The 26,352-nt window shown below is 34.6% G+C and overlaps 1 protein-coding gene across 4 annotated transcripts in view; it reads right to left on the minus strand.

Moving 5' to 3' along the window:
* LOC109089388 (gamma-aminobutyric acid receptor subunit gamma-3-like) overlaps positions 1-26,352 on the minus strand; it is a 108,659-nt gene that overhangs the window by 58,703 nt on the left and 23,604 nt on the right. For all 4 annotated transcript variants that reach the window (XM_042726141.1, XM_042726139.1, XM_042726138.1 and 1 more), the window contains one exon: positions 17,723-17,790. In XM_042726141.1, the coding sequence (XP_042582075.1) occupies positions 17,723-17,790 (68 nt within the window). The remainder of the gene's footprint in view (positions 1-17,722; positions 17,791-26,352) is intronic.

A 26,352-nucleotide genomic window follows, 5' to 3' on the forward strand; every position in this document is an offset into this window, starting at 1 on the left:
AGGAGAGATCAACATCGCTCCTGGTTAACTCACTGAGAACGGCATGTTCTCCTTTCTTCATCTTGTGGAAGTCCTTTCACATCCTCCTCTTCTCCTCCTCTTACTCTTGGCAATGAAAGAGGGAAGGAGTTTGGGAATGGTGTACCTCCCTCAGACTGGCTTCTCAGGGGATGAAGGATGCCTGCTGTGTGTTCCTTGTGTGTAGGAGGTTCGAGGAGCAACTTTTCTAGCATTAATTAGCTAATTATCATGGTTAATAATGGGAAGGAGGATTAATTTTTGACAAGGCCTGTGTATTTCTTCAATGCAGTGGATCTTTTATTTGCTCTGAATTATTGAGTTCACCTCCATTTTCTTGTTGTTTTTCCGCAATGGCATAATCTGGACAGCTTATTATTTATGATTCTTACAATGATTATTACTTACTAATAAACATATTTCCTTACTTTGGACAGCTTGTATTTGTTATTGTTTGGTATTCTATGGAAGGTTATCTACTAAGAGCATTTCATAATCCACCCTAAAAGACTTTAATTAGTATTTAGACATACTTTTCTGATATAAGCATGTTTTAAATGCTAATGCTATGGTCAATTAGCCATTAATGCATGTTTAATGAAGAGTTTGCTATTGGTAATGCATTCCTGATAAGCCCTTAATTCAGTGTATCATGTTCTGAATCATTACTGCAAGCAAGGAAAAGAAAAACTATGACTTCTATTTGCCCTCCAGGACCTGTTGAATGATCTGTCTGTGAAAATATGTGTATATAATCAAAAGTCAAAAGTCTGATTGCACAAATGTTTCCTCTAGCTAGCTCAAAACTTGAATTAGAAACCTTTTATTTCTATAGCTGTTGGGTAAACAATAAATAAACAATAAAACAATGCAAAGGCATTGTCAGCTAAAAGTCTATTTATAATATAATGAAATATAATATTAAGGTATATATTGTCACAGTTTTAACGGATAACGTTGTCATGTTTTTTTTCCTTCTAAAAAAATTAACAGTTTGATTTCTATACATTACCATGTACAATTTTGATGTTTCTTTTTTACATTTTTTTTTTTTATGTTTATCTTCAATGTCTTTTTGACCACTTGCCTTGTACAGAGTGACAACATGCCTCAATACCGAAAAATGTTTTTGATTCTTTCTGGGCTATAATGGTGTAAATGTTCAACAGCTTTTCTGTAGGCAACACAGAAACAGAACAAAAATAATTTTCTCTGTCTATGTGTGTAAGCATACACCCAAGGTCTACACAGCGGCGCCATCGGCCTGAGAAAGAGTTCGAGACCATAAATAGCGGCACTTCTCTGCTAGATTTCTGGCATAATAGAAAAGCAAATCACTTCTCAGCCTCTCAGCCAGCAGTTAGAGCTACAAGAGCTACATTCCCTTGTGTTGTTGTGAACCATCCAGCATAACCACATCAAAGATGACAGAGTTGATCCACTGGAGGTAGAAGAGGAGATAATGGTCAAACTGGACTATGCCATATATTGCTGCTAAGGTCAATTCTCTACTGGTCTTACTGTCAGGATCCAAATGACCAGTTGGTCTTAGTTGTGGAAAGGTTCTGCATGTACTGCATACCTTTGGGATTAGGTTAAGTGGTATGCTTTTCTGCTGTGTTTTTATCTGTAAAGTATAGCACATAGAAATTCAATATTTACTTCCTTCTAACACATCATTTTTTTAATGAACCTTTTCCGTCTTTAAAAACGGAACATTTTCAAGTACTTATAGACATGCAGCGGCAATTTTAAGCATTTAAATAGTTATAATAGTTGCATTTAGCCTGTTTTCAATCAATTTAGATGTACAACCTATATATGTTATACTCTTTCTGTAAATTACACAATTTCACCAGTAGGTGGCGACAAGTGATCGTCTTCATGAGAGTATAATTTCAAATGCTGATTCATTCAAGAACAAAACAAATGCTTCTTAAGTCATTGAATCACTCATTCAACCAAATTGTTCAAAAAACTGGTTCTTTCAGAAACAAAACAAGTGACTGTCCTTCACGGTGAGTCATTGAATCACCATTACTAAGTGGTTCAAAAATGCTATTTCATTCCAGAACAAAACACCTCTACCATGTGTTGCTGTGGCTTATATACACTATGTGCTTAACAGAATGGAACAACACATTCAAAGCTTATTTGTAGAGCACCTCACTGAGCATAAAATGTTCTGAAGTATTTATTCACGATTAAAATATACTGACCCCATGACATTCAGCTGGATTCTCATGAGCAAATCCAATTTTCTAGCGATAATGATTATGATAGTGTAAGCAGATGGTGGTTGGTGTATTTATATGCAATCATCTATGTTTTGGGGGCAACGGAAATTAAGATCCTTTTCTTTGTGAGACAATGAGCAGGAGGTCAATATTATCTCAGAAAAAAAAAAAAATTTAGTTTGAAGCAATTCAAAATTTTGTTTGAAGAAGATGTTAGTCTCAGTAATGACACATAAGCATCATAACATGGGTTGAAAAGACATAACAAATATTCAAAAATAAAAGAGCAAAACAAACTCACCAAGATGTACTGATGTTTATTGTGGTTTTTATGTGTTATAACTGTGTTCCTTTAAGTGATTTGTTTCTGTGCATCATGTGACACTGACAAAGCACAAAAACAATTTTGTTAATATGAGTTCTCATGCTGGCATTCCATTTAACCAGAAAATGAGTCGCAGACAGAGATAATTTCTTTCTTTTTCAGTTCTCTTCACAATAATTCATAAGTTTGGGTTCAGAAGCCATTGGCAAATGATTCTGAACAAAAATACTGAAATATTTAAACAAAGAGAACAGGCTTGGTGAGTTATACATTTTAAATGTCTTACATACTTTCAGAGCTGTTTGAGAGTCTTTGCTTAAATACATTTTCCTTTCAGAGATACATTTCATGTTGTCAGCAACAGGACATACTAAGACTCCTGTATCCCCTTGTCTGAAAGGTTCAGAAAATCTCTACAAAAACTAAACTGAAAATATTATACATATGAACACAAAGTGCATTTTATATCTTATAATTTTTTTTTTTTTTACATTTATATATAGTAAATGTAATAGTAATTTCATTCTGCTTTCTAAAAACATTCAGAAACCTTTAACTAATGACAATTAATTAATAGAAAAACATCTCAATAAAGTTCTGTAAACAAAAATAAATAAAAAAGAATTAACTTAAAAATCATGAAATATACGATGTGTTCATCTCATGCAATGAATATATCTCATGCAATGAACATAATCAATACGTACATAAGTACAATAACAATTACAAAACATTTTATTGTTGAAACAATATGCTTTTTAATTGACTTTATAAATGTTATAAATTAGTAAATATTTATAAACTTTATAAATGAGTATTATATATACAGTATCTACAGTTTTCTCAATGGACTCCCCTGTAACGCATTTCAGTGCGAACCTAAAAACTCAGTCACGGCATCTTTTTTAGGTTCTCAAGGTTTCTGCACAGTTTCTATCTAAAGCTAAAGCAAAACCCTTCTTACCAAAGCCAAGACTCCAAAACACTGCAAAACTCTTAGACACAGACAAAATCAGCCATGATCCTTTCAGTTCCGGCCTAGAGACTGATGAAAGTCTTAAAGTCTCCTTTAGCCTTTCAAGAACAGTGCAGGAATAAGACGAGCAAGTGGTTTGTTGTCTGCCTTGCTTGTCTTCACTCCATTAATCTATGTAACAGCACAATCCTGATCACAAATGACCCTTCAACTTCAAGGTGAGATTCTGTGGCAGAATGCCGCTCTGGTTTCTGTTCCAAATCTCTGTCAATGGTGTCCACTTTAATCTGCTCTTGTCTCAATCTGAAGTAGTGAGTAAACCCATCCTCCATTAACTCAGTGCAGTGCTTCAGTCTTAGCCCCTAGTTCTCCTCCATCTCCTCCTTACACACAGAATCTAGTGATTATCACAGCATGACTGGAACACTGTGGTGACAGTTTGGGGGTGACTCATTCTAAAAGCAAAACAATTATAGAAAAAAATACATATAAAAAGGATGAGCAAAAACCTTGTGAATAGAAAGAGAGAGAGAGAGAGAGAGAGAGAGAGAGAGAGAGAGAGAGAGAGAGAGAGAGAGAGAGAGAGAGAGACAAAAACTGCTTCTGAACTATACCATATATGAAGAGTTTTTGAACGCTGTGTTTAACAAAGGAATTTCTATAAGGAATTTTTTTTTTAAATACTGCCAAAAATACCATTATCAAATATATATATATTTGAGCAAAAATTAATGCTGAAGACAACCAAACATATATATATATATATATATATATATATATATATATATATATATATATATATATATATATATATATATATATATTTGGGCAAAAATTAATGCTGAAGACAAAAAAAAACACAAAAAAAAAAAAAAAAAAACAATATAAACATATATGTAAATTATCGCTGGGCAATGGTTAATTGTGATTAATCACTTCCAAAATAAAAGTTTTTGTTTATATGTGTGTGTAATGTGTATATTTATTATGTATATATAAAGACCTACATATACAGTATATATTTTGAAAATATTTACATGTATTTACAGGACATGTACATATTTATATTCATATAATTTATATTATATATAATAATATATTTAATATATAAACATAACATATTTTCTTAAATATATACATGCATGTGTGTGTGTTTGTATATACATAATACATTTATTACATTTATTATGTACACAAAGGCTTTTATTTTGGATGCGATTAATCGCGATTAATATTTGCCCAGCACTAATCTAAATATGAATATGTCCATATGTTATACATACAGTATAACAACCAAAAACCATGATTATTTTTATTTATTTATTTTTTTGTTTTATTTAATGGAAATTTTAGCATGAATATACTGTATATAAAGCACACACATTTATAAGGCAAACCTGGAAAGGCACTGACACAGAGAGATACTCTGCTCATTACATTCTCTGGTACTATGATGTCCATGGGCAGAAATATTTGAGGAACCACTTCCTTTGTTTCTAAAAATCGTTGGCAATCCTGTATGTGACAAGAATAATAACAGTTTCTGCACTGATCATTCAGAATTAGCATTGCACTAATGTGGTCCTATGCTGATTATGGCAGTACCTGGAATGCTGATAATATGATGTTCTCTCTGAAGCTTTCATTAAGAAAATAACCACTCATGAGACAGAATTGCATATTTATGGGGATGCTTACCTCATTAGCAGTTTATGTGGCTCTATTAAACCCATTTTAATGTGTTTTTATGTGTGCTATGGCTGTCGATGTGTACGATCAAAGAGGCACTGATGAGGAACTGGCTGACTCTGTTGTTTTGAAAAAACCTGAAATATTTATCATGCATTGACTAATTCCACTTAAGCTTGTAAATGTTTAATGGTTTTTTACACACATCTGAACAACAAGATAAGTGTAAAACGCTGTTTTTGTGTGCTCAAATACAAGCATAACCTCAACACACTGTTCCAAGGAGATGTGCCTAACGTAACTTACCTAAGTAGGTCATGTGCCTGGATCAACGTTCTTACTGGTCCTGGAACTACATTACTATCGACCAATTAGATTCTAGAAGCAGACAAGCGCTTCCGAACCAGACATGATACGATTAAGCAATGCGATAGAGGCTATATCTTCTATATACAGTAAATCAGAGTTTTTGTCCTAAGCAGCTGCAACATGACCTGCCAGAGTAAAAGTATACCGGCAACATTATTATAAGGTTCTATTGGCTAGCGCTGTTTATGCATTAACTAATATTGATAACAATACATTAGTTAAAGTATTTATTCATCTTTGTTAATGTGAATTTAGAAATATACAACTGTTTACTGTTAGTTCATGATAGCTCAGTTGTTCATCCATGGATCCTCAGCAGTGAGTCCAAACAGCTAATAAAAACATTTCAATTGTCCACAAGTAATCCACGCAACTCCAGTCCATCAATTAACATCTTGTGAAACAAAAAGCTGCATGTTAGTGATAAACAAATCCATCAAAACATTTTTAACTTTAAAATGTTGCTTCCAGCTAAAATACAAGTCCTCTATCTATCCACTATATTGCTAGAAATATGAACAGATAATCAATGTTTAAACATCAAATTGGATTTACAGTGTTGTGTCAGTTAAGTGTGGATTACTTATTGTTATGTTTTATCAGCTTTTTGGATTGTCATTCAGATGGCACCCATTCACATCAAAGGATCAACTGTGTGAACAAGTGATGTAATGCTAAATTTCTCCAAATCTGAAGAAACAACTTTTATTTCCTTTAACAATTTAACAAATGAAAACTTACTGTAAAGTGTAAGCAGTATATCAGTAGTTATGAAAAATGTGTTTTTTTTTTTTTTTTTTTTCGTATAAAGTTTTGGAATGATATTACAGGGTATGTAAATTATGACAATTTTCATTTTTGGGTGAGCTGTCTAAGGTAAATGGACTTTAAATAAAGTCTGAAACTGGTTCAATCACACATGGAACTCGACCTAACTGGCAGTAATGTCTGCAATCCTCCATAAACGTTGTTCATATCACCTCTCTACTTTTAAATACCTCACTGAAAGCAAGTAGGTGGTTGCAGTAAAGAGAACCAACTGTACTGGAGTGTTTGTGTGGGAGAGACTGGCTTGTTACTATGGATGGGTACCACAGTGAAGGATTTCCTTAGCTACACATGGTTGCCTAGGACACAGACTGACCTAGACATTTAAAAATAGCCACCCTCGGTACCGCCACGTTGATGTGAGCCTTTTCAAGCCTTGCCATGTTAATGAGATGAAACTCATTGTCTATGTGATGCTCAGTCATAACACCTTATACTCTCACTGTTTACCTGAAAAATGCCAGAGACAAAGTCAATACAAAGTGCTCTATCAGAGAAAAAGAGACTCCAACATGCTGTCAAAGCTCCAGAACTTGCTGCCTTTTAAATGACTTTCAGCACAAGTTATTTTGGCCACATCACTGACTAAATCTTTGTTATCAAAGAAAGTCATAACAAAGACGTGCATAGGAGGACAATCGATTCGATTCAAAGTTAATTTGACCCTTTTTGGTAAAAACTTCAGCATAAAGTATATCACTGCATCTTCATTTTCTTTGCTACTGAGGTGTCATGTTATAAAGACATTCACAGGAGATGTATTTTGTGACATCAAAAGCATTTTAGTGGAGAGAGAACAGCTATTTTTATTTGCCTGAACCTGGGATCAAGAGAATCAGAATCCAGACAATGTTATGTGCAGGGCCCTTGTGATTTCCTAGCACGCATTACTGGCAATTCTCTTCAGATGTGCCAAAGACAGATTTCAGCCTCTTATCTAATGTCAAGAGAAAGCTTGTGGCTGAGCTCATACAGCTGGAGATGTGTATGCAGATAGGAAGAGTTTGTTCCATTAAAAAATGTCCCCTCCTACCCTGCTGCTAGAGACTAGTGAGGATCTTTTGAAGGTGCTGGATGGCCATTAAAAATAACTATTTACGGAGTGTATTAGAATATCTGGCAAAACAACTAAAGGACTAAAGATAAGGTAAAAATCTGTACAAAAAAAAAATTATATATATATATATATATATATATATATATATATGAACCACAAAGACAAAGATGTTTAAAGGACCAGTTTGTTCAAGCAAACAAGTCCTAAAAACAAACAAACAATCAAATAAATAAATAAACTACAAAAAAAAAATTTGAGATCAGTAATATTTTTTATGTTTTTGAAAGAAGCCTCTTATGCACATCAAGGCCATTGTGAAGTATTATAAAAAAAAAATTTTTTAATAAAATATAATAATAAAACATAAATAATTTTCTATTTTAATGTACTTTGAAATATAATTTATTCCTTTGATGCAAAGCCGAATTTTCATAAGCCATTATTCCAGTCTTCAGTGTCACATGATCCTTCAGAAATCATCGTAATATGCTGTTTTATTATCAGTGTTGAAAAGGGTTTTTGCTGCATTTTTTACGTTTTTTTTTTTTTTTAATCAATACTTTTATTTAGCAAGGATGTGTTAAATTGATAAAAACAACCTATGCTCTGTCACAGTTGTGGACTTTTAGTTGTGTTTTTCCCTGTTTCTGTTCTCCTGCCTTGTTTTGTTTCTTTGACCTAGTTTCTCATGTTCCCTTGATTACATGTATGTCATTCTGTTCACCTGTGTTCAGTTAAGTTATTAGTCCCTCTTTTGCATTTGAATATATACTCCCCTTTATTGTTATATATGTTTGCTTTGCTGATTTGAACTTTTCTTGAATTTTCTATGTTTGTTTTCCTGTGGATATAGTAAAGGCTGTATATTGGATCTCCTCTGTGTCGTGCACTTGATCTGAGCAAAGCACCCCCCTGTAAAGCTAGAAACAATAAGCCTGCACGATTGACATAGTGAAACAATCGTGGCAATGTCTGTGATCATGGCTCCTAATCAGTGGTCACAGTCTTGTGACCAAAGATAGCCTACGATCATTTTCTGACAGTGTCAGAAATACAGCATGATCATCGCACAGTGTGTTTACTGTTATTATCCATGTTTACAACCAATTAAAATGTGACCTCTTTTCCTCTTTTGCTGTGTCCACTTTTTTTCAGCACACATAAAAACTACAACTGCTAAAGTGTAATTTATCAAGCTCTTTTTGTTTACCACTAGTGCTTGCTTATTACACTTTGTTCTTCTATAGTAATGTGCGTCATGGCCTATGAGTCAATTGGTGTCATCATCGTACAGTCTACACACGCCGTAGCCAAGTTTATTAGATTAATGTCGCACAGTGTGACATACAAAGATCTTAAAGGTTTGCTAAAATCGTGCAGTGTGAAAATACAAAAAAAACTAAACGTATATACAGTATGTATGAATTACTGCAGTGTCCAGTTGAAATTATCTCTAGAGGCAGTAAACTCTGCCCTCTTTTATTCCTTTTTGCATAAAGTTTGATTTACATGTACAGAGTTCTGATTAATTAAGCCTAATTTTCACACGATTACTGATTTCAAAACAATTTAAACATCCTGCACAATATGAAAACTCATACTTTTGAACGTTGTCGTCAAATATATAGCTTCATATTGTTCCCAATAAGAGAGTAAATATTGATAACTCCCCACATTTTCTCCATTTGACATATCACCGTAAAGACAGCTTTTGTACATGGGAACAAGCACATCTCCCTTGACAGACTACAAAGACACCTGTCATTTGTCTGAGAGCACATACTTGTCTGACTCTGTAAACCATAGGCCACCGACAGGGGAAGCTGAAGAATGACGTTCAGTTTGATACTATTAATCATACCTCAGCTTTCACACGGGATCATTGATTTTCATTGCAGGGCTTGATATTAGCTCGACACATCAGCCTAGCTAATGCGGGGCCGTTTCCACATCAACTGCATCATGTTGTCACCGCTTTTAGCTGTGTGGCAAGTAACAGATCAACATGATAAGTAGAATGATCTCACATTTTAATGTGGATCTTAAAGCTCCATTAATTACAATTATACCATCAACTGTGGTTTAGGGACACAAGGAACAGGGATGATTAATGCAAATTTATCAGCCCTACTCAGTGTCTAGCTGCTAGCTGACTCATGTTCTATAGAGCCATTAAAATCAAATTATATGGCGCTTGAGACCCGTTTTCTGCAGTGAATACTATGAAGTTGGCTGTTTCAGCTTCACACAATTAAATTGATGAGCAAAGCTGATTTCTCATGTGGACAAAAATCAAGCGGCACTCAATGTGCTTTGATAATCATGGTCAGTTATTAGGAGCATTCATATTTCTGAAGCACCATTACAGCATCATATCACACTGTAAGCAAACCACGCTGTTATTATCAGTGCAAATCTATTCAAGCCTCCTGTTCAACCCTGCCGTTCACATAATCACGCATCACCTCTTAACAGAAGCCCTCTGAATAATTTGATCATCTCACACTGGCCATTTTTTACCCTTCCAATAAGCCTGAACACCCTCTGGCAGTCACTGGCCAAGGCCAAGCTTGTATCTCTCAGTGAATGGAGTGACCGCTGACTTCAAACTGACAAGCAGATGTTGGCTGACGGCTCCCTTCCTTATTCAATACCTGCTTAGTAACCCTCCTCCCCAACCAAAAAAATAAACCCATCCAAAATAAAACTTTCCTTTTTTTTTTTATTTTGCCAATTCCCTCAACACACACTAAAAAAAATCATTTTTCAGATCCATTTTTTCAGTGTTTGGGTGGTTTTTGTGTTACCCAGCTCCTGGGTCAAATGTAAAAACCCAGTGTTTGGGTTGTTTTGCAGCTCCTTGGTCAGACACAACAACCCAATGTTTGGGTAGTATTTGTGTTACTCAGATCCTGGGTCAGACGTAACCCAGCGGTTGAGCTATTTATCGTGGGGATTTTGCGTCTTCTCTTCACGAGAGAGGAGTTCTAAGCGCCATCGAATTGATGCATTCTTCGATAAAATACAGGTTTGTGTACATTTTATTTTATCTATAAAATCGTTACTGTGCTGTATATCTTTCAATTTTATGCAGAGCAACATACAAGCTCGCGGTGTGATCACCATTAACAATCGAAGACTTTTCACGCGATGGAAAAGCCTGGTGCTTTGCATAAAATAAACGATTATATTCATAAAGATACAGAATATTATAATTTGGATGTTAAAACATGTCCTCAGAGCTTTTTATTGTTTGTTTATTGGCAGGTTATGGAGTCACAGCATGTTTTCGGCTAGAGTGAAACATAGGGTGGCGGTTCCCCGCCGAACATGACTCCAGCTCGGGCACAAGAACCAGCGCCGTTTCGGTGGAAACAGAATAACAACAGAGACTGGTCAATTACACACAAATTACTTCTGTTAAATGTTGATTTTTTTCTTCTAATGTTTGTTAAATGAGTTTAGATATAGACAATATGTATAGCCTATTAAAACAATGCTGTAAATGATAAGTAAAGGGAAATAAAAGAAGTTATCATGCAAACCAGTGGTTGTCTGGAGTATTTTTGAAAAGTTTAGAGGATTTAAGTTCATCTGTAAACATTATTTAATGTATGAAGTAAAAAATAAGCTAGTAATATAGTAAAAATCAATAAACTCATTAGCTGGGTTAAATCAAGCCATTATGCTGGGTTAAATAAACAACCCAATATGCTGGGTAAACTGAACACAAGATGGGTTCTGTCCTAAATTTACCCAGCCCTTGGGTTAATAACAACCCAAATTGGGTTGTTTTTAACCCAGTGTTTTTTAGAGTGACGTGAAATATAACAGAAACAAATGTGTTATAAATACACAATAACAAGATTCATATATAGTCAATGCACCTAATTTGTTTTAATTTCACACATTTGAACTAATTACTGACTAAATAATGCTTGTTCAACAGCTAGCCATATTTTATCCATGTTCATACTTTGTAAATTGAATAAATAAAATTGTTTTATAATCATTTTTAATGGCTTGCTTTTGTGATCCAGATGGTGTACAGTAGTTACACTAAAAAAAAAAATCCTAAATTGGATATTTGTGTTCTAAATACACAATACAAAGGTTTATATATTTACCATCAATATATCCAATTTGTTTTATTCTTATATATTTTGCATAATTACTAACTAAATATTGCATGTTGCACAGCTAGCTATATTTTAGCTGTATGTTCATACTTTTAAACTATATAAATTAAATTGTCTTCAAAGTGAGCAGATTTATGCGTATTCTAAACAATTTTTATAAATATATTGTAAATATGAATGTATATATGCAAATAGTCTTATCTGTTTCTTACCCATTTCATGTATGATCGACAAATATGAATCATTTTAAATTTATTATTAAAATGATTACTTATTAAATGCACAAACGTACTGTATAAACACTGAAATCCAAATGAGTGGACATTTAATGTATTTCAAATACATAAATTTGGGCCTAAATATTTTTTCAGTGTATTATAATATAATGACACATTTGCAGTTTATATATTGTTTGCAAATAATAAATAAATAAATAAATAAATAAATAAATAAATAAATATAAAGAGAGAATACTGTGAAACTTTCGTATTGCTATCAACAGAAAAAAAAGTTGCTTTCTGGGTCCAGATGCTGCAGTAACAACATCTACCAGCAGGGGCAAACTGGGTCATTTTGACCAACCAATCTTGAACCCTTGTGAATACCCTCTGCATGAACTCCGTTATTGATGGCCTTTCCACAGACAATTTGTCTCAGATTGATGCACAAACAGAGCTGATCAATACTCAGAGCAACTGTAGCAGCACATTTAAACCAAACTATAAAATATTTATTTTCTAAGCATCAGTAAATCAAGCACATGAGCTGTAGTGCAAAATGTGACATTCATTCTGAGCCCAGGAGTGAATGACATGTGACAGCCAAGTTTCATCATGAAATGAGCTCTCCCCGGCTTCATCAGTGTAACCGAACCGAGTGAAATTTTCATTTAGATGTATATGCACCTCAGTGTATGTGTTATCAAAATATAGACTGAGTATGTAAACACCACTGACTGATACATACAGATTTGACAGGTCTTGATAAGATTGAATTCAGAAGACAGAATTGCTGCCAGTTTTGTAATGGCAGCAGACCGATGAACTGCTGGGATTTCAATATCTCTCCCACAGGTAGGGTTTCACGGTATAGTGGTACAAAAAAAAAATAAAATCAGATTTTTGTATCAGTACAAATCCAACAGCAGTTCAGAAAGCAACGTTTCTGTTTACAACGTAATACAATTTACATGAAAGCCTGTTTCTACAATTAAAATTGAATGCATTACATATATTATATATAATGAATATACAATCTTCTTATAAACTAAGAGAGTAAATAGTGTCAAAATTTACATATTTGCGTGACCTATCCTTTTAAAGTAATTCAGTAAATGTTCCCATTATATGCAAAGCTATCACATTCATTCAGTTTGGTGTTGAGCGAATCCTACTCAAAGATACCACAGCTTATTGATCCCACACCATCTCTAAAGTTAGATATGGCTTAAACATCTAAGGCTACCATAATCAATCAAAATCAACACAGTTTGGCAAAAAAAGAAAATTGCAATGAGCCATTGTCTCTCTCTGGGAAATGAGTGCAATCCGTAACAGATGAGCAGGAAGGAAAAGCAAGCTGAGGATGAGATCAATACGCAGTTGAAAGAAGCAAGGTCTGAGAGCAATCAGGTGTGGCCAGGCTCACAGTCAACCAGAAAAAGAGTGAAGCCGGAGGGCCGTGCTTAAACCTTTTCACCTTTTCTGTAGGGAGATCCGAGCACAGAGCGACAGGACCTTTGCTTGTCTCTGCAGGGTATTAACTGCGTTTTGAGATGGTGATGATCTGCCCCACTACCTAATCCCTATATTCTTTCATATAATTGTTACCTATAATCCACGGGATTTTAAATGGCACATGGAGAATTAGGTGCAGCTAAAGCGATCTGCTGTGTTGGGGGAAATTTCCCTAGGCCTTTAATTTATTGTGTAAAAGTTGTGCTACTGGAGTGGTGGCGTACGGGGAAGGAGGATGAAGCACTGAGACAAGCACTTGTGTACAAGCACTTTTCACAGAAATCTATACATTTGCTTACTTGTATTAAAGTTTATTCACTTTATCAGATTCAGAATAACCAGAACACAAATGAAGACCTCTTTTAAGACAACAATCAATGACATATTAAATGTGCTAGCCACCATAATTATTGAGCAGCCCAGCATTCTGGTGCCACAAACAACAACCGATAACAAGAGAGAGTTTGTTCCTGGTTGACAATGGTTTTGGCACATCCTGTGCATAACAATTATTAAGCTCTATTTTGCTAATCCACCATCACAGCGTGAACTTGAATAATAATGGCTTGATTTAATTGCAGGTAAATTACACACAGTATTTTCTGTCCATTACATGTACAGCTGGTTTGGTAGTTAGCTGATAATGTTTTTGCATTTATTAATGTACACGAATGATGTATGCCATTAAAGATAATTACAGGGATAAATAAGGCACACAAAATCAATTACAAGTTGAAGAGTGTGCTTCATCATAATAAAGTATTATTTTAATAATAACAATTAAAATAATGAATATAAATTCCAATGTAATTATTAATAAATACTAAACAAATAAAGAGTCCTTATTAATAATTAACTGAAATAAAAACATAAAGATATTTTAATTTTAATAAGGACCAAAAGGCATAGATAAAATATCCTAATGTGTATCTATAATACTCTTTGTTTAATAGATTATGCAGCTAAACTATAGTTACATTGATGAATATTTTATTATATCTAATTTAGTTTACATATTCATTAATGAAATTAATAAAACTGTCTTTACATCATGATCTTAAAGCAGAGGAAATGATTTGCTGAATGGCAGGAAAAATGGGCTCCACTCATATTAGGATTATGGTAACACTTTAAAATAAGGTCTTGTTTTTTAACATTAGTTAATGAAGTAACTATCATGAACAATACATTTTTACATTATTTATTAACCTGTTAACATGTTGATGTAACTACATAAAAATAGTAATAATAATTTTAGTGCACAGTGAATTAACTAATGTTAACATACAACGTTTGGTCTTAAAAATGTATTAGTAAATGCTGAGATTAACATCAAATCCAAAATTCTGACATGAAACTCTCGATGGCACAGTCCGTTAGGTCTAACTAAATCTGACATAATGACATCATAATTACATAGCACAGCTAATTGGTTCTCTCCTGTATCAGTAGCCAATGGGCTCGCTTCTCAACGTTCAAATACTTGGCTTGTGTTTGCTGTAGCAGTAGCAGTGCAATTCAGAAACCCTCCACCTCCCCAGGTCCACCTGCATAGATCTGATACAGGGTGATCATGGATGCTATGGGGGTTATTCATATACATATGTTATATGTGCAGCAGCAGTATTTCTTACATGCTCAGTCACAGCAGCATGTTGTGGATGTATTTGCAGTAGCAAGTCTCAGTACTTGCTCTTCCGCAGATCTATTCTGCCAAGACCAAATACATTAACATTGTCATGTACATTACCATGCCAATTCCTCTGAGAGTTATCATGCCATAACTAAGATTAATAAATGCTGTAGAAGAACTGGTTCATAGTTAGTTGATGTCAACCTTATTGTAGTTACCAGGATTATTCCTTACTGTTTGCAATTGTTTGAGCAAATTCCAGTGCAACCTGTTGGCAGAGACACCTGCTTGGTCTTTAACTGGTTGTTTATGTGGCTGGCTACAATTTTTTTTGTCACTCATATAAATAATAATAAAAATATAATAAATATTTTCCCCAAAAATTCTAAACACCACTGTGGAGAGGTTACAATGGTTGCTATGTACCTGTATGTCAGAGGCGACCAATGCAGCACGATGACACTCTTTAAGTGCATAAAGCGATTGAGTTTCACAGCCAAAAACCCTCCCACTGGAATCACTGTTGTGGCTTCTGAGTAGGTGTTTATTAATTTTCTAGAGTTTCCACACTATGTACTACAGCAGTGGCTAAACAAAGGAAAGCACAGGAAAGCAGCTGTGGCCTAATGGTTAGAGAATTGGACTTGTAACCTGAAGGTCGCAGGTCCGAGTCTCGGTGCTGGCAGGAGTTGTAGGTGGGTGGGGAGTGAATTAACAGCGCTCTCTTCCACCCTCAATACCCATGGCTGAAGTGCCCTTGAGCAAGGCACTGAACCCCCAGTTGCTCCCCGGGCACTGGATATAGCTGCCCACTGCTCCGGGTGTGTGTTCACGGTGTGTTCACTTCTCACTGCTGTGTGTGTGCACTTGGATGAGTTAAATGCAGAGCACCAATTTCGAGTATGGGTTACCATACTTGACAAATCTCACAACTTTCACTTTCACTTTTTCACAAGCAGCAGGTTCGGACCAAGATAGGAGATCGAAGTCTTGAGGAGGGAGTTATTGAGTCCTGAATATTATAAGATCTCCACTACAACTATTATATGACAAATATAGGCAACAGTATATACTATTTTGAATATATATTTTAGAATTTTCCTCTTTTGGTTGTGTAAAACAAGTTTTTATTTACTAAGGTGGATGGTGTAAAGGCCAGCTGCAGAAAATAAAAATGCTATTTGCTTTGATGGCTGAGCCGGTCCTATCGCAGATGTGCAAATAACCTGCCTGACAAAGTTATTGTATGTGCGCCATTTCAAGAAAATGAAATAGTCATGGACAATAAATTAGATATTTAGAGATGGAGAGACACAGTGTCACAGAGCACAAGATAATAGATCAATTTAAGCATATTTAAATGTTTCTCGCACTTTGCATTCTGACAACTAATAAAGCCCATGCAATAAACCAAAATGAAAAGATAGGAAGATTACAATAAGTTAGATATTTCATGTTAATTGACTTCCATTCGTGTTATTACGAATGCCAAATTCCTCTGAGAAATGAAACATTTTTGTTACCTCTTTAGGCTGAATATGCAAATAAATCATGTGAATATGCATGATTGTGTTCGTTGCAGAGGTAACAACCTTTCAGGTTCCATTCAGATGTCAGTCTAAAAAAAAAGAATGCCAATGTCCTATCTTAACGTTTAGACCTTGAAAACTTTTTAACACTCTTGAAAATTATTGTCTTCTGTGAACTGTAATAAACATCTCCCTTAAGGCTTTAAAAAAGCCCTTAACACACTGTTAGGTGACATATCGATCAATAGCTGCTGTTTCTTCAGGTTGTTGTTTGGCCGCTACTCATTATCCAAAAATTCTCAGAGCCCTGTGCTGTGATAATTGGAAGTGAATACACACACTGTATTGTCGAGCTCCAGAGGAATTTAACATCCATTTGAAGTGATCTGTCGCCGTCGTCCACATCTACATATGATTTCTATTGAAGCGCACATAAATATGGAACAAGCTGCAGCTTTATTTAATTTTTTTTTACTACAGTAGATAAAGGCGATTCATTTTTATGATGAACTATTATATCAAGTGCCAACCACTGTCCAAAAAAACATAGATATTCTTTTCCTCTGCCGCTTCATATGTCTCATTTTAAGTCTGAGTCTTTTCTTACTCTGTCTTTCCCCTGAAGCTTTTCTGTGCCTCAGGGGAGATGAAGCTTAAGCATTAGACTCACATCTCAGAGGGATAGCTAGTGGCCCTGCTTTCAACTCAAACCTACAGCCATATGTCACCTATGGGACAAAACTATAACTGTTGAATGAGAGAAAGTGAGGCTGACAGAAATAGAGAAAAGGAGACACTAAAGGAATAAAAGTTCACCCCCAAATGAAAATTCTCAAATTATTTATGCTGTCTTATGGATAATAGTGGTATGAAGATTCTTGAAAAATTGTGTTTGTGTTCCACAGAAAAATAAAGTAAAATAAAAAAACATACAAAAAGTAAAAAAATTAAATAATAAAATAAAAATAAATAAAAACTAAAAAAAAAAATATATATATATATATATATATATATATATATATATATATATATATATATATATATATATATATATATATATATATATATATATATATATATATATATATAATTTTTTGTGGGGGGGGTGAACTATCCCTTTAAAAATCATCAAAACAACTTTCATAATGACTAAAATAGCACAGCTTATGGACATGCATCCACTCACCATATTTATTGATGACACAGGTCCAATACTATTTACGAAGATATCAACATCAATGACTGTCGGTTTAACTGCAGAGAGAGAGAGAGAGAAAGATGGCATTAGAATTTTATATATATATATATTTGAAAAGAGCTATATCTTTGAAAGTGTTTCACAATACAGTTACTGAATTGTCATCTGTTTATGCATCCTGTGTAAAAAACAATTTTATGTTTGACAGTGTTTAATGAATGAAGTGTCTGTACACCAAGAGGTCGTAAAACTGTGATGCCATTACATGCATAATCTTCTCACCCTGAATCCAACTGAAATCTCTCTTAAAGGATTTCCTCTTTGAGCAGTTGATTACAATAATTTACAGTTTTAAACATTGGTTTGACTGACATTAAGCGTGGCTGAAAAGCACTCGTCACTTCTGAGAGATGAAGTGGAACGTTGGAAAGGGGGACAAAGGAAAGGAACTGTGAGAATTTCAATATGAGTGAAAGCCTGGTCTGACAACCCTCCATTAGGAAAGCATTTTCTGTAGCCGAAGAGATGAAGGAGGGGTTCATTCTTCACAAACACAACAAAATGACAAAAAGACAGCGAGTCAAGTATGATCAACTTCCTATCATTTTGATAGCAGCATATAGTGTCGCCAAGGTAATGTTTACGGCTCTGAACCATGTGAAACACAAGATTTATCAAGATTTTAGGCAGCGTCAAAGACGAATTACAAACAAAATAGAAGAAACATTAAGGTCCCTTTCATTTTTGATAAAAACAGATTATGTAAAAAGTATATTTTGTTACAATCTTTGAAGAATGTAACAACCGCATTTTCCCTCTTTCCCTCAGTCTTGATGCCTTAGCCAACCTCTGACCACTTCTGTCAGTCCAGCAGCGGTCGAGTGGGCACAGACCCCTCAGGTGCGCTTACGCTTAAATATGAGCATGACATTTTCAATCTCCCTTCTCATTTCCTAAATGCCTTCTAAACTGAGTGTGCACAAAATAAAGATTCCCATCTGTGCAATAATTAACAGTGTCAGTTGCTTTGATATCTTGCATGCTATGGAGAAGTAATGCAGAGAGTACTACATCAGGGCCCTGACTTACAAAGATCCTAAATTAAATAATAATAATAACAACAACAACAACAACAAAAAACATAAAATTGAGTGTGGGCTCCGAAGGCATATCGTGGTGGATTTATGCAATTGCTAAATATCATTTATTTATATATGATTTATATATATTTATTTAATTATAATTTTTATTTATTTTGATATACACTACACTTTTGGGAGGGTTCAGTTTGTTTGTTTTTTATTGCATTTATTTGATCAAAAATACAGGAGAAATATTTAAATATTATTCCCCCAGTTTCACAGACAAGGCTTAAGCCTTGTCCTAGACTAAAATCTAAGTCTGAGCTGTTTCAACTAAAAGAAACTTGCATTTTTCATGCCCCTGGACTGTTTTGTTGTGTTCTCTGGCCCAGTTTAAAAGCCCGAGTCCATTCTGTTAGTGTTGGTCGGTTCTTGCATGTCTTCCATGTACTCTATGTTGCCCATTTGGATTATTAAAGACTCTTGTTTCGCGAATTCCTTGTCTCCTCGTTCCTGGCTTCATTGACTCCTTGTGAAGTGTGACAGCACTATCACTGCCTTTGTTTTGTCTCAAGATGCACACCAGTAATGTGTGTTTTTTTTTTTTTTTAAGCATGTTTCTAAAAATTGCTTACTGTAAATGTCTTTATTGAACTATGATCTAATCCTGGCTTTGTCTAAGCCCCGTCTGTGAAACCGGGCCATTATATTAAAAATATATTATTAATATAAACATTATTATTACTATTTAAAATCGTTAACATATTTAAAAATGTAAACACAAAAAGAAATGTCCAAGCTGTGTGCTTGACTTGACTTGACTTGATTTGTCATGCCCCTGGACTGTTTTGTTGTGTTCTCTGACCCAGTTTCTCCCCAGTCTGATTAGTATGATTGTTAATTTGATTCCAGGTGTGTCCAGGTGTTGGTCGGTTCTTGAATGCTCTATGTTCCCCATTTGGATTATTAAAGACTCTCGTTTTGTGAATTCCTCGTCTCCTCGTCTCCTCGTTCATTGACTCCTTGTGAAGTGTGACAGCACTGACGGATCTTAAAATATATCAGTGCCTTTGTTTTGTCTCAAGATGCACACCAGTAATGTGTGTGTTTTTTTTTGTTGTTGTTGTTTCTTAAGCATGTTTATAAAAATTGCTTAAATGTCTTCATTGAACTACGATCTAATCCTGGCTTTGTCTAAGCCCTCCCTGTGAAACCAGGCCATTATATTAAAAATATATTAATAATATAAACATTATTATTACAATTTAAAATCGTTAACATATTTAAAAATGTAAACACAAAAAAAAAAAAGTTTAGCAGAATGTCCGAGCTGTGTGCTTCCACACAATGAAAGTGTGTAGCGGTTTTAAATTTTTATTGAATTTGTTATATTAATTATATTTATATATAATTATATATTAATTATAAAAAAACTATAACATACTGCTGTCAACTTTGAACATGATGTGGGAAATAACAGCTAAGTACCATGAATATTTCATTACTCACGTAAGTCACAGTTCATCATCCAATGTCCTATTTCACAGCTGGAAAATTACATTTACAGTTTGTAATTGCTTTCAATTTACAGCAATGATACAAACTAGACAGATATTGTTGCGGTGCTATGATAACGTGCAATAAAGTTAATGAGCTTAGTGTTTAGAGCTGGACACAGAATCTTTGGTTGTGCTTCCATAAAAGATTTATAGATCTCTCCCTGCTGTCTGCCAATGCCATTATAGCTGAGCATCACCATCCACATGTTTGCACACTTTCTCTCTCTCAACTTCCTTTTCAAAGTCAGGGAGAAAGCATGGTTAATGTTATTCTGTGTAAACTCGTGTTTGGTATTGGTCTGGTGTCCACTGGCAGCTGTGGGGTGCTGTCGGGTGAGAGGGTCAGGGGCCTGTCTCCGACAGAGGATGTCTGCTCATTAGAGTTAGGAAGAGGACAAGCACCTGCGTCAAATGTCACACTAACTCATTAATTGCTTTACACACAGATGTAGCCACCTAGCCAAGAGAAGAGAGGACAAAAGAAGAGGAAAAAAGAAACAAATAGGTAAAAATAAATATATGAATGACTCTTTTGATGGATGCGTAATACTTGCATGAGGAAAAGCCAGAAGGAAATCAGAGCAGACAACAGATGTTTAATCTGACCCACAACGATCTAGATCCGGTACCTATTTTAGTGTATCTGCCAATGCAAACATCTTTGAAAGAAATCAAATGTATGCTATGATTGCTTTACAATCTTAGCATGGCACATACGCATGCACATGCACACGATGCACTCCCATTTAAAGTCCACAAATTCACTGATTTGTATTCACAAAAGAGAGAATGCTCCTTGCTAGCAAAATAATCCTGTAATGCATGTTATTAAGAGACGCACCAATGCTTTAGTGAATCTGTTCAGATAATTCACACTACAAGAAAATCATTGGGAAACTCCCAAAGACTTCATAAACAACCTCATAATTTACAAAAGAAGAACTTAAGACAGGGAAATCTTGGGCAGGGAGTGAAAAAGATAGAAGTATAACTTATGAAAAAAATGATAGAAAAAAATCAGAAACCGCAAACACCACACCACCACAAACTGTCTTTTGGCATTACAATAGTATAGTCAGGATTTACTAAAGACGCGCAGTGAAAAATTTGCCCTGGAAAGCCGTGGACAGTTATTTTTGCTCCTTACCTTATTGAATATGCATTTAGGAGTTTCCTTTTCAGATTCAAAATTTATGGGAGGAGAGTGTTAAATTGAATCATGCAACAAGATTTGCTAATGCTTGCTCGTCAAATTACTGGTATTTGCACCACTATTAAACACCCCACAAAAAAAGCACAGAAGGGAGAAGAATTTTTCCACAAGTATTAATTTATTTATTTATCGGAATGCCCAGAAGAACATGTAATCTGAATCTGAAAATATCCTTAATAGTCCCTAATTTGCGTTGCTCTGATATTTTGCTGGTCATTATGCAAATGAGATGTTGTGTCTGTGTTCTTTAATTTGCGCATTGTCAGTAAATCACCCACAGAAATTTCCACGCCCATCAGTGCTGTTTTGGAATTGCGCAGTAAATCTGGCCCTATGGCAGTTGGGTGCATCAATTCAAAATGAATAAATCAAACAAAAAGGTATCTTAAGCCAAGCCAAATATTTGAGTTCAGATCTATTCTAAGAAAGATGAGGCTTTGAGTCCACGATTAAAGATCAGATCAATTTTGTTGAAGAGTTGCATAAAATATACATGTGAGAAAATAAAAGGTGTTTATGGTGGATGCAAATATCTTCTGTGCTTCAAATAAATGGTCGAGACGAAGTCAATACAAGTAGTGAAACATTTATATGTATTGGAAGACAAAGCTAATTACAACCAATGAGTAAACAAATACACAAGAGCATAATCAATGGCAACTAAGGAGAAGTAACCAATGAACCAATGAACATTTTATATACAAGCAACACACCGACTGAGAAAGAATGGTACACTGGCGAGAAATTACCTTTGGAGGCAAGCAAACTTTAAATGCAACTTCCAAAAATAGATTTCTTTAGAAAAAAACTTACTGACCCCATATTGTAATGTATATTAAAATGAATAAAAAGATTAATGACACTCTTAAGCCTTAAGTTATCTTACCTAGGTTACTGCTTCTGGGGCTTTTGAATAAAGTATAGGTGTATGACACTCCTGGAATAGTACAACAAGTTTTAGCATGGAAAATGGAAGAAAAGGGAAAGAGAATAGAGAAGAAAGGAGGCATTAGCTTGAAGCTGAATTCTTCTCTGAACCCTGTGACACTCTTGTGCTCTACCTCTCGTTCATCTATATTCCTGCAGGAGCACTTTGGGCCTCCCTGCATCCTCCGCCATGCCTCCACATAATCGAACCACGTCATGAACAATTCATCGGTGGGATTTCATGCTCAGCTTCCACCCAACATTTAAAGAGCAATCTTTTAAATTTATTAGCGCTCCCTTGCTACAACCAGCCATTCACGCTCGCGTGGTAAATTGCACAAACATCATTATGCAATCCAGTTCAACACAGGCCTTATGTCTTGGCCGATTAAATCAGAGCTGAAAGTTTTGTAGTATAACAACAGGATTTTGTCACATGCAGACGAAGGAGTCATGCTTATCATGCATTTATATCCCATTGTGCTGCTGAGGGATATCCCTTCCCTTCAACATCACTGTAATAAAGTGCATGTGCTTTGAAATGCGATTTGACAAACAGTCCTTTGAGACACTAATGGCTTGAGTCCTATTGTTAACAAGCTAACATGTATTGACTGTGGCATATAGCAAAATGCATGCTCCTATAATTTTACAATCCTCTAATGTTATCCAAGGGATGCCGGCTCTGAAGTGGGTGTTCGGTTGCTAAGAAGAGGATGTAAATTGCACTGGGCATGTTGACAAGTTAGACGAGAACAAACTCATAATAGCTAAGAAATTCATGGACACGTCGTCTAACACACAAGATTCGCCACGAAAGCGAAGGAAGTGATCAAATCGTATCCTGTTTGTCAAGTGCAATTTTTGTCTTACGCTTCCTGTCAGCGCAGCCATCGTCATAGAAGAGAAACAAATTAGCAGCAATCAACCCTGCATGGCCACATTTAGCCCCTGCACCATTATGTTTCCTCCCAGAGCTGTGTGTGTCCATCGATGAGAACATTAATATGCAAGCTCTCTGCCCAGAATCACCATAGACACACTAATTAAATCACCCGCAACAGACCGAGAGCAGGAACATTAATGATGACATCCACCACCCCATAAACAGCCATTAAAACTCTCTAAACACAGAAACCCTGACCTTGTAAATGATGCAACCATTTAGAGGTAAATAACATTTGATGAAAAGTCATGGTGAGCTTACTCCGTGTCCACTATCTGTGTGTGCAGCTGTCTACATAAACATAAAAGGAAGTTCATAAGAAACTGATCTGACATGTAGCAAAAAATGAGGTAAAATCTGGAGTTATCTGTTACCTTTCGCAACCATTTCAATGGCTATTGCTTGGTGGGTGCATGTGATTTGAAATCTGCCATCTTGAGAGCCTGGTTATATTTAACAGTTGATAGATAGACTAAATGCCATGTGATTACTCACAGGAAAATGATGTCTTGACAACACAAATTGGCTGATGGCACCATAGCGAAAATGAAAAACAGGGAAAAATAGAAGTATTTACTTAAAAAAGAATAAAAAATAAATAAATCAGAGAATGATAAAACATCTGGAAAAAGTATGAAATATGGTTTAAAAAATATTCCAAAATTCATGGCTAATTTACAGTTGAAAATCAATGAATAAATAAAAAAACATACACAAATTTTTTAAGTGCTACTCGCATATGGTTAACAAATACAGATAACAGTTGAATTTTGCATGTAACTAATTTAATACTTGAGCTCAAAAAGAATTAACAGCTTATACAAATATTGATTAACATTAAGTCACAATTTTTAATTTCTTGTCAATACTGTTCAGCAATGAATGAAAATATGCTTACATTTAATTATGAATGTTTCCCATTTGTTGTGAATCTTTTAGTTGAGCTTGTTACATTGCATGATATTTCCTAATCCATGATGAATACATGCAGAACACAAATGATTTAAAATTATTGTGCACTTTAAATTTCAATCACATTTCCACCCAAATGGAATTTTAATTGAATACAGAAAAGCCATGAAATGCCCATTGTATGATTCTGTTTCTGGTGCAGTAGTAGATTATGTAAGCACTGCAGATGAACTCTACACTATACAGTAAAACACATTCAAAGAGCTCCTGAAGAATGTCTGAAGTATAAACTTCCGCCTGCACCGGTTCATGCCACGCTCACTCAAAAGAATGAACAAGAACACAGTTGTGCTTCAATTTAGCTTTATATTCGCATAATATTTTTGTCCATTATAGGTTGAGCTGCTTTAAAATAATCTGCGTACATGAAGATAATTTAGGACATATGAAGAGTTTGGTTCCAAAACGCAATAAATCCATTTTAATTAATTTGAGTAAAAATGAAAGTAACAAAAAAGTAGCAAGATGAAAACCACTATTTTCTGTTTCAAACTTTCACATAGCATCTTTAGGTTATAATAACATTAAAAATTAAAATCCAGGTTTTGATTTTTTAAAGATTTATTATAAAATTTTATATTTTTTTCTCAAAATGCAATAAATCCACTTAATCAATATGAAAGTTATTTTTCATATTGAAACTGATGAAAATACACAACATAGTAAGTTGATCCACATATGATAGCCTCTAAACTTAGTCAGTACTAATTATATTATATCATAATCAATACTTATACAGAGGCACTGGACAAAAAATACATCCATCAGTCATCGCTTCCAAAATTAATTCAACGGGTCATCTTGTTTGCTATAAATTAATTAAAGCAATAAAAGAAAATTTCATCATGAACAAGAACATGAACAAGAACAACAATATCACATTAGACCACAGAAATCCCAAAATGAAATTTCCCTTACATTCAACTTCCAAAAGTGCATTCATCTGTGCCATGTTACATTAATTTAGTTGACTAGTGCTATATGCTGTATTAACAAAAACATAAATGGCATTAATAAAAACACTAACACTGACAAGCTACGCAATATCGCGTTCATAATCGAATATGATAAATCTAATGAACGCAATATAGCGCAGCTTGTCAGTGATCTACGGCTCTGTGTATTAAATGTCGCTCCATCTAAAAGCACGTGATGGAGCTTTACCGGTACTATTAATCACACAATCGGCTTTACTAACGATATGCGGATGACAATCACATGTGATTTATCATGCAGCCCTTGTTTGTTGATCACAAAGTACAAAGTAGAGAAGTAAAACTAAGATTTGGAGTGTATTCAAAATGGTGTTCTGTGATTGGTTGTTACTGTTTACAGCCATGGCAGTGCTTGGAATGCTGCGCTGTGATTGGTTGAGCGGATATATGCATTCTGCAAAAAAGGGAGACTGGTGCTTGTCATGGTTTGGAAAAAAAGGAAGAAAACATTACCTACTGTAATAACTATTCGAATATCGCATTTTGCATAAAATTAAAAATTTACTTTACAACACCGACCAGAAACAATACTTATTTTGGCGGAAACTCATTTAAAAAAAAAAAAAATGGCGTTTATCACGTTTTGGAACCAAACTCTTCATATATACTATTACTATTCATAACATTATAATATTACACTGTCAATCATATAATCAGAAATACTTTAAACACATAAATATGTAAATATTGTAAAATATATATAATGTATAATTAATGATGTATACAGTATATGCCCTAGTGAAAAAGAAATATACTAAAATGTATCTGAAATATATTTATTTCATGCTAAGTATATTACAAATACATTTCAAATACTGTACATATTATGTACTTAATAAAAATAAACTACAATTGTAATTTTGGCATACTAAACTGGTACACTTCAAGTCTGCTAAATTGGAACAACTAATTTTAATTTTATAC

The sequence above is a fragment of the Cyprinus carpio genome, chromosome B6, assembly GCF_018340385.1.
Source record: "Cyprinus carpio isolate SPL01 chromosome B6, ASM1834038v1, whole genome shotgun sequence".
Taxonomy (NCBI): Eukaryota; Metazoa; Chordata; class Actinopteri; order Cypriniformes; family Cyprinidae; genus Cyprinus; species Cyprinus carpio.